Source organism: Bidens hawaiensis, unplaced genomic scaffold, assembly GCF_021521415.1.
Source record: "Bidens hawaiensis isolate Kalapana, Puna unplaced genomic scaffold, B.hawaiensis_p1.1 tig00029992_1, whole genome shotgun sequence".
In the NCBI taxonomy this organism is placed as follows: Eukaryota; Viridiplantae; Streptophyta; class Magnoliopsida; order Asterales; family Asteraceae; genus Bidens; species Bidens hawaiensis.
Genome location: NW_027494992.1, coordinates 11214 through 21985, shown reverse-complemented (window position 1 = coordinate 21985; position 10772 = coordinate 11214). Strand labels below are relative to the sequence as shown.

General features: G+C 33.5%; 1 protein-coding gene across 1 annotated transcript; it reads right to left on the bottom strand.

The window, feature by feature from the left end:
• Window positions 1-214: 214 nt before the first annotated feature.
• On the bottom strand, window positions 215-1128 carry LOC143579844 (zinc finger protein ZAT5-like). The gene is made up of 2 exons (XM_077063025.1): window positions 1093-1128; window positions 215-925 (listed from the first exon to the last, which is right to left on the bottom strand). Exons 1-2 carry the CDS (start codon window positions 1124-1126, stop codon window positions 246-248), a joined length of 714 nt encoding a protein of 237 aa, XP_076919140.1. The 5' UTR covers window positions 1127-1128; the 3' UTR covers window positions 215-245.
• Between the last annotated feature and the right edge of the window lie 9644 nt (window positions 1129-10772).

Here is a 10772-nt window from a genome sequence, read left to right as displayed (position 1 = left end):
ACACACCGTTGTCGGAGTTTAGACCAATCAATAACCTTAAACAATTGAGTTAGCCCCACATTATCAAATTCAAATCATAGTAAATAATTATACGAATCCGTTTTGAAATTTGATTAATTAATTGTCAATGAATAATAAAAATAATAATAATAACAATTGAAGATGTAATATTTCACATTAATCTCAAAATAACGTTTGATGTAAACCTGTTTTCTTCTTTCTTGCTTTCAATAATAGCAATCCACTCAAGCCGGGACACTAAACTGAAACTTCAATTCAACGACGTCGTTTATCGCCTCCGGTGGAGGAAAGTTAAGATCTAATGATAGCGTGCTCATGCTACCTCCCACAAACTTTTCTGTTACGGATACAGTTCGGTTTACAGATGGCAGAATTAGCCTATGTTTCCTCATGTGTCCCCCTAGCGCTTGCCCGGACGAAAACTCCAATCCGCATATCGAACATTCATGAACTTTTCCTCTATTATTAGTACTAGTACTAGTAATAGTTATATCTTCTTCTAAAGGTTGAATATTTAAAGAACTAGGTTTCTTTTCGCACACGTTAAGTTTCGCCTTCTTGTGACTAGCTTTGTGTCCGCCTAACGCTTGAAACGAAGGAAACAAACGGTTACACGTTTTACACTCGTGAACATAATAACCGGAGTTATTATCGTCGTTAGTGGGTGTTAATTTTTCGGTTTGGGGACGAATTTGATCGGCTTTTTCTTCGCTTTGAGCTAACATAATTAGACAATTCGCCATGTCTTCGTCTTCTTGTGTTGAAACCTCGGGTGATTGATCAAGTGTAGAGATGTCATTCGTGTTGTTGCCGGAGTTTATAGACACGTGAAATGGAGAACGAGGCCGTTGGCGCTTGGTGCGCTTTCGTTTGATGATTTGAAGAGCTCGATCTTGACTCATACCTGTAAGATGGTAAAATACTGAATTTATTCATACGATAAAGGGTTACAATACATAAAAATAAAGTACTGGATAATAAAACCTTAAATATTATAGATAATGATATTCCAGAAAATCAGACCTGTAGGAATTCGGACGCTCCGGAAAACAAAAAAATAATAATAACTACCTTCTATGAATTCTGCCATGAACTCTATTTCCATGTTGATTTGTGTGAATATGTGTAAGTTGAAAGTGAGAGAGAGTGTGTGCGTTGGGGAGTAAGTTCAGTATATATACATAATACAAGGGTTAAAATGTTAATAATGTAAAGGTAGTAAAGTGTAAGTGTTTCTTCAAGTGGTTTGTTGCCAGCAATCTTTCATGCTTAAATAAGTGCTTTTTAACAATTTCGGCTGCGTGAAGCTCACTTTAAGTTTGTTTACTTTGATTTTTTCATTTTTTTTAATAAGCATGTGAAGTTACACTTTTGACATTCTCATATAAGTATTAATGTTGATAATAATAATACATATTTTAATCTAATAACATATTATAGGTTTAGGGCCGGCCCATGAGCCAGTGAAATCAAGGAAGAGGTTTTAGGCCCATACTTAACTAAGGCCTTCAAATAAAAAAAATTAAATCTATATTTCTATTAAAAGAGTTGAGATTTTAGACACTTGTCCCTTTAAGATTGGTCTAATCTATCTATTCCATATATATTCATCTTTCTTATAATTTCTTCTTAATTAAATAAATTAAAAAATAATTATAATACAATGGACTGCATCTGTTACACAAACACAACATATCGATATAATTCAAAAATATGGTAAGGTCAGACTGGTTACCATGTAATTAAGGTAAACTTTAATATAGCCATCTGAATAGGCTAATTTCTTTTTGTATTATTTACTTTTATTGTGTAACATTTCAATCATGATTTATTTCCTACAATTCGTCAATTACAAGTTTAAATTCATAATATAAATGACTTTAAATGGATTTTACTGAAATTTTATTCCACTCAATAATTCAGTTACGGAATTATTTAATATCATTCTGTTTTTTATGTGTTTATCTAAGTTAAAAAGAAGATATTAACTTGAATGATACAGCTATATTTGTTTGGTAGTTAACTTGAATTGCTTATAGCCTTTCTGTTTACTTGTGGGTAGGCTTAAATTGTTTGGCAAATCTGATTTATAGTTTTGTATGCAGGCAACTGCTGGTTTAAGATAGTTAGGAACGATGCATTAGTGAGTATTCAGCAACCGGTAAATATCATAAATTAAACATTCTGCTTGATCTAAGAAATAAAGTTGCAAATATTATCCAAATTTTAATTTTTGTTTATGCAGGTGAAGGTGTTACTAAAGACCAAAAGCAACCTTAAATCAGATGCTGATTGGGTGACTGTTCTTGATGGTACTCAGGAAGGTGCTTATCACTGAGTAATAACACACATACTTTTTGCATCATTTGAAGCCCATAAGATAGTAAGTAAATGTATAAATTCATGTTTTTGTTGAAAAAAATAGCATACATAATAATATGAGCAAAAGGCTTTGGTTGGATGTAAAAATTAGGAATGCAACTCTTTTTTATTAGTTAATTAATTCTGTTAGTTTGATGATGTGCAGTTGTTTACATTCAAAGTGGTGAAGAAGTTGCTATTGTGTTGGCATAGCTTTATTTGCTATTATGTTCATTGGTCGGTTGGGATTCCTAGAAGACAAATTGTGGGATGTTCAACAGTTAGAAGATGGGAAATTTTGCTAAAATATGTGCAGATACACATGGAATTACAAGAGAACAGGTACAAAAAATGTATATAATATGCAGTCTCTGATTATAAACCCTTGGACTTATCTGAATACATATACAGGATGACTGGATGATTATGCTATTCAGACCTTTAACGTGGTATTGCCGCCCGAGATAGTGGTGCATTTTCATAGGAATTGCTCCTGTAAGATGGTCAGTGTCAAGACTTTTGACTTTTTTTTTGTTAACACCATAAATAAGTAAATAACCATCATTTTGAATTATACATTTTGAAGTTCCTGGCTCAAGAGGAAAACCCTTAATAATTGTTGACAGCGATGATGACTTGGCAAAGGTGACATGTCATGACAATGCCATATAAGCTAATTTACACCATTCAAAGTCAAGTTTATAAAAATCTTTTAATGTTTTTAATTTATAGTTTGATGTTGCAAGGTTAAGAAAACTTCTCTGATATGTATTGACATAGGTTAGTGCCTCTTATGAGCGTGAAATGAAACAGTTTAAGATTTGTGAAAAGAAGACAGACGAAAGCATTCTCCTATGAAGGCAACCATGTTGTGATTTTGACAACTCTCAACCACCAAAGATGATAAATATTATTTTTGTATATATAAGATATGTCAATATTTGTAATATAATAAATATTTTTTATAAAAAAGTAAACGAGTTTGCTTGAACTTTTCAAGAGCGAACTCTAGCTCAACATTTCAACTCGCTAAGATAAACGAGCTGAGCTCTTCAATTTGTAAACTTATGCACTTATGATGGTACTCGAGATGTCAGGTCTGCAGTCTCACATTGCAAACTGCATAAACTTATGACATCATAATTTGTCACTTATTGTTATTAAACGAAATGGGCTGAAGGATGGCATAAGTAACTCTGTCAACGAGGCGAGTAATATTAACATACACACAATTATAATGTTGGTTCTGAGCATTTATTTATGTAAATGCAGTTGTGTGATTGATGCTCTAATTTCTTGTGAATCAAAAAGCTATTACATGTGTGTTGAGAAGAGTACCAACGCTTACCAGAGCCCGTCAAAGGATCTCAGGGCTATTTTCAAAAACGGATTATCATATGAGGTTTGCACGCTATATAATGAGTTGTATTTTTATTTGACCCTTGTATTTTTATTTAATTTTTTTTAATTCAGTTATTTTATATTGCAAACTGGCCGTAAAAAGCTGCACCAGGCCGTAACACACACACACACACACACACACAAATGAGTTGTACTGCATTTGCAAGTTCGATTATACCTAAACTTAAGGTTAGTCATTCCATTTGTTGTTTACATCACTTGAATCAGCATATAAATGTTACTGGAACTTGAATTGCTACTTAACTACATAAATAAGCATCATGTTGTATTCCATTTGACTCTGTTGTTGAAGTTTCACTTTATTGGTTCACCAACTAGAAAACACACTAAAATTCGATAAAAAGAAAAAAGAGCCTACACATGCCCTTTACTTATAATTACTTAAAAGAACACATGGGCCCTAATTATTAATCAAAAGCAAATTATATATTAAGAAAACCGTGAAACCAAACCGGAACCAAATCTTTAGTAACGATTTATTTCAGTTTTGAATTTCAACAGTTTGGTTTCGGTTTTGATACCCAAAAATCGTTACTAACGGTTTGGCTTTCACGGTAAAAACCGTCAAAACCGGACCGTGAACACCCCAGACTGGTTCCCCTTTTTAAAAATAGATATTAATATCATGTTCGTTACTCCCCCTTTTTTAAAATACATATTAGTATTATTATTATAATAATATATAAACTGGAGTCAAACCTTAATTTGAGATTTAAAATAGGTTTAGGCGGATATGTACTTGATTCAATGTTAATTCAACAAAGAATCATATTGTTGGTGGAAACTTAAGCATTGAGTTTTTTGTTAATTAATTCTATTTGTTTGATAATGTGCAGTTGTCTATATTCAAAGTGATGAAGAAGTTGCTATTATGTTGGTATGGCCTTATTTAATAATGAAAATTGAAAATAACCATTAAATGTATTTATTGAGTTTTATTTTTCCTTTTGTAGTTGGTTGTTAGATTTGGGATATGTTTGTAATTACAAAGTTTCAAGAAGTGGGATTTCCACATGTTTCATTTCACTAATGAGCTTGAGCCTAAAGTTTAATTTGTTTAATAAATGGACTTGAGCTTCATTTATCGAGCGAGCATACTCTTGAGCCTTAATGATTAGGTGTTTATATAATTCGTATTTAATGTTTTAAATATTTATTTACATAATAATACTATTATATAAAAATTTAAAATAAAGCTAACTACATAATGTGTTTTATGGTACACAACTATACATAGAGGTTATTAGTCTGGTTAGAGATGTTCAAAACGGTTTGGGACTAGGAACCGGAACCGGTTCCTAACCGGTTCCTATATTCAAAACCCCATTTTAAACCGGTTCCAGGCTCGAACTGGTTAGGGAACCGAACCGGTTCTCCCACCCTCGGACCTTTAACCTATCTAACCGGTTCTTACCGGTTCCTAAACCGGTTCCTGTACTGTAACCGGTTCCAACCGGTTACAGTGTAAAAAAAAAATTTTTTTTTTCGTTTTTCGTTTGCGATTTGGATTCTAAACTACGATTCGTATTTGTATAACATGAAAAATAAAAAAAACAATTAACATAAAATTCATTTTATTTACTTTAAGAAGTTCAAAAAAAAGGTTATATGTTTTAAAATCTTCAAAAACAAACTAACAAAACATTAAACTTATAAATATAAAGTTGTGACATATTATTTTTAGAAAAGCCTTCTTGGTCGTCGTAATTATTGAGCGGCGACTTCTTCCTCGGAATTACTTGTAGAAATGCCTTCTTGTTCGTCATGCACTCGAACATCAAGTGGTGTTTCATCTTCGAGAGTGGTTACGTGTTGAATACGATCGATTGAGTCCAAGTGATCCTTTAAGCAAATGCACATCTCCACCGACTCCGAATTTAGTCTTGTTCTTCTCACCGATATTACCCTGCCACTAAGAGAAAAGGCGGATTCCGAAGCTACCGTAGAAGCTTGGACGGTTAGTAAATCACGGGCCATGGTGGCAAGAATCGGAAACTCGGTTTCCTTTACCTTCCACCAAGCCAAAAAATCAAAAGTGCCATATTCCTCTTCGGATAAACCGGTAGAGTAATCATTTGCACTATACCTTCCTAGTTCGCTTGAAGGGGTGTTACCCCTTTGTTTTTTAGCCGTTACGTTGCGAACGGTGTTCATAAGGCTAATCATGGGATCTCGTACTCTAGTAGCACTTGAACTTGATGAAGACCCCCCCGGCATAGGCATGTGTATGTTTGACCCATATTTATTTAAATAAAAGTCATACATAAATTTAAAATTCAAGTTAAAATAATTTTTTGCCTCTGTTGAAAAGTTTGGGTCAACTTCATGCATCTCTAAGGCTGAAAAAATTTCGTCTATCACACATTCAACCCCCGTAACATTTAACATTGGGTTTAAAGCGGCGGCGCAAGTAAAAACCGGTGGCAATTCAAGAAAGTATTTTTTTAATTTAAACTTCATTGGTAATATGATGTTTGAAAACATTGGACTTTTATTTTCAAATTCTTTAAGATTGTTAACCATTAAAAATAACTCCGAAAGAACCAAGGGACTTGTCGGATAATACGTTCCCGATAGTTTCGTAGTTGATGTTTTAAAAACTTCAAGAAAAGTCGATAAGTCATTGATAATTTCCCATTTCTCATTTGAAAAGGGGATTGCCAAATCATTCTCGGCAAGACTAGAATGAAACATTTGTAAAGTTTCTCTTTGTTCCAAAACACTTTGAAACATTATGCAAGTGGAATTCCATCGATGAGGTACATCCCAATTAGCTCCCAAAGCTTTTCTTCCCGTATCTTTACAAAATTTTCTATATTCCATTTGTCTTTTTTTACTTTTCTTAAAAACTTCATGTATCATTAGTCTAAAATCGTTTATAACCGATGTAACCTCATCCGAAGCAAGTCCGTCTTGCACGATTAAATTAATGATATGTGCAACACACCTTGAGTGAAAAAATACACCATTGCAAATCGGCGTATATTTTAATTTTAATTTATCAACCGCAGATGTATTATTCGACGCGTTATCAAATGCCATTGAAAATATTTTATTTTCTAGTTTATAAGTTTTTATAACATAATCTAAAATTTCAAACAAATTATCTCCCGTATGTGGATACTCAAAGAGTTCGAAAGCAATGGTGCGTTTCATCATTTCCCACGATGACGGGTCTACCCAATGAGCGGTGACACAAAGATAAGATTCAGGTAGACCATGTGGAGCCGACCAAACATCACTAGTTAAATTTATTCCCGTATTTATATTTTCAAAATATGCAATTAGTACCTCTTTGGCCTTCTTCCACAATTTTAAACAATAACGTTTAAGAGTATGACGACTTACGTGAGTGTATTGTGGTTGAAGCGTATCTCGAATCATGGCGGTTAAGCGAGGGTTGTCGAAGTGGCTAAACGGCAAAGCTTCTTGAATCACAAACTTCGCCATACGATCTTGAACTTGATCAATTTGGTATGTAAATATTCCGCATTCACTATCCATTTGCGTTTGTTGCGAATCGACGCTCTTTTTCAACGCCTTGCAATACGGTTTTTCGATATGTTTCTTCAAATTTGAATTCGAAAGTGGGTTTAAATAAACCCCACAAAACTTGCACCGAGCCTTCAATGAATGGTCACTCAATTCAACCAAATCCCAATTGCACCAAATCTCTTTATTACGATTATGAGGTACAATACGAACGAAACTTGGTTCGGCGTTGGAACCTTGACTAACCAATGATTGTGAGGCAGTCATAACAACAAATATGAATATAGAAGAAGAGAAAACAAGAGATTAGAGAACTCAAAACGTTGTAATAGCGTTTTTTTGTATTTTTTTGCGTTCGGGTTTGCGTTTTGAGTGTTGTGATGAACCCATGACACCAAATACCTATTTATACTAGTAGTGGGGTGCTTGGGGGAGCCAAAAAACGGCTATTTTTGACCCCAACGGTCAAAAAACGGCTAAAAAAACGATTTCCAACGGCTATACTCGATCCAACGGCTAGAACCGGTTAGGAACCGGTTACGGATGGAACCGGTTAGGAACAGGTTCCGGTTCGGTTCCGGTTCCTACCCGCCCCCACTCAGAAATGCAAGAACCGGTCACGGATCATCAGGTTGAATCAGATAGGGTCCGGTTCCTACAAAAAACGGGTAGGAACCGGTTCGGTTCCGGTTCGGGTCCACCGGTTCGGTTCCAGGAACCGGTTTATTTGATCATCTCTTAGTCTGGTTAAACCTGTTTGGTAAAGTGTTCTAAATAAATATTAGCTTTTTTATATTCGTGTTTGTAATAAGCAAACATGTGAAAATTAAGGTTTTAGTGAATGAATAATAGGCAAATTACTTAAAAAAGATGCGGACATACCTTCAAATGTTGTATTCAAAGAGCTTTTTTGAGATTTATGAATTGTAAATTTTTGTTTATCCTATGAATTCATAACTCCTTAAGGTATGCTATTATGTATATTATTAAATTCTGACTTTTTTGTTGTATTTTCTAACCATTTTGTTGGAATATATCTTAGAGGCACGTTTTTACTCGTGGTCAACTATATGCTGCTTTATCACGAGTCAAGAGTAGAGATTGTATTAAAATGTATTTTGGATAAGCAATGTAAAATTAAAAACAAGACAACAAATATAGTTTATAAGAAAATATTTAGCAGTTTATGAATTCGTAATTTTTTAAAGTTTTAAACTATGTTTTCAAATAATGTACTATGAATCTTCTTCTTTTCTTTTTTTTTTTTGTAAGTTTATGTTTTTAAGTACTTTGTTTACATACGAATATGAATTGCAATTATATCAACTACTCCTCCCAATAAGCATATAAAACAAACTTCTGCCATCTTAAATTTAGTTGATGATTTCTATATTTCACCCGTGTCATACACGGGTCAATAACCTAGTATAGATATATTATAATTGGCAAATTAAACTTAAGCTTACATATTGATCTGGTGGTAAACTTTTTGTGTTGCTTAGCTATTGGCCATGAGTTCAAGACTGGTTCTAAGTTTTTTTTTTTTTTTTTCACAAATGTCATGAATGAACCACAAAATCTTATTATGATTTAGGCCTTAAAGATTGTGGCCCGGCTTTGTATAGGTTAAGTTTTACATTAATTGATGATGAGTATTTTGGACTTTTTAAGTTTTGAAGTTGATTACATAACATTGTAACAATTTAGTAAAAAACAATGCATAAAAAAAAGTTTAATATGCTATTATTTTGTATTCATTAACTATTTGCTAATTATATGTATGAAACAAAGATTTGAACACTCGCGTATTATTCGAGTGATATTCTGATATTTATTCTCATGTTAGAGGGTGATCACATAAATACTTCATGTGGTAAAGCTAACGATGTTCTGTTTTACAGAATTTGACTGTTAGTTTAGTCTGGTAGTATTTAGGTCTCATACAGTGACAGACTGACAGATATTTGTATCTTCAAGATTAAAAGGTTCATAAAGAGAGTGCACGTTAAAGGTATGGTACCCCTCATTTGCTCCACTCTCAAAGCCTTGTATATTCCGTTTTGTTATATATTTATACTTTTCTTGTGTGTATGTATATATAAAGTTGTTTATTTCAGAACTAATAGCATGTTTTATGGAAAGGGTGAAATAGACGTTGAACCCACCATCACAACCGGGATCCTAAAGGGAGCAAACACCGCCGCATAGAGGCGTAAGGGCGTTGGTGTGAAGGCTATCGGGGGCTTTAGAGAACATTTCTTTAATTTTTAATAATTTTAAATTATTAATTAATTATTAAACCAATTAGTTATCTCCATATCACCCAATAATCATATTTCACCCCTTGTGTAAATTGTAAAAACTTGCACCACCTACATGTCACCTACGTGTCATTTCACATTTCAAATATAGAGATTTGTCTCCCAGGGCATTCCATTGTGGTGTTGGTAGGTTTTTTTTCAAAACAGCGAAATTCTTGTGTTATAAAGCCACCGCACTCCCCAATTAAAAGAGTCTCGTTGTCCCACTTCGACCAGACTATGTTGTCTTAGTCGGGCTCACACTAACTTCAGAGTTTGGTTTGAGCGTTCCCCCGGGAAACCATACCGCCGACTGCCACTTGACAGCGTTGTTTAGTGTGGAAAACCCTCAAACAGAATAAAAGTAAGCCACGGCTTTCGGTTTTGATCAACCCGGTTTCTATGTCAAGTCATTGTTTTTTTCTTCTTTTTCTGGTTTATTTGTTTGTTTTATGTATATGATACATATGATGTGTGTTATGTAAAGCATGGAAAAGATGACCGAAAACAAAAATGGAATGCTTTCTTTTCTATTTTATATGTGCTTGATGTAAAGCATGCTCTTTTCAAAAAACATAAAATGAGGATAAAATTGTGGACATGGTTGCCTTTTCTTTTCTTTTTTCTTTTTTTCAAATTTGGCAAAAGATGTTGGACGTAATTTTTAACTTAATAGGCCCGTCACGTATAGATGATCAAGTTGGACCTATTAGGCCAGTGGGATTCATTAATATGTAATGGGTTTATGGGTTGCAATTAGGGTTTCATTATATTTGGTAATGTCTTGGCTAACAAGTGAAACTAGTCTATATAAGCCGGGTTATGGTTAGACATTAAAGATACACACAAGATGCAACGAGTTAGGGTTCATCTAGAGAAACACAAGTTATGTGTAATATGGTTTTTGAGTTATATTTCCTTGATATAATATTAAGAATTATTCAATATTAATTATTTTGTGTTTATGTTTTGGTGATTTATATCAATTCGTTCTTGAAAAGATTGTTAAAGACAATATTTGAACTCAGGATAACCAGTTGGACTAGCATATATAGGTACTTTTTCATTTTATATTTATAACATAGAAAATGAAGAAAAAGAAGATGCTCATGTAGTATCACTCACTTTTCATGAATAGAAGGCAACCTATCATGAAATGTGCATCATGTCAAATGA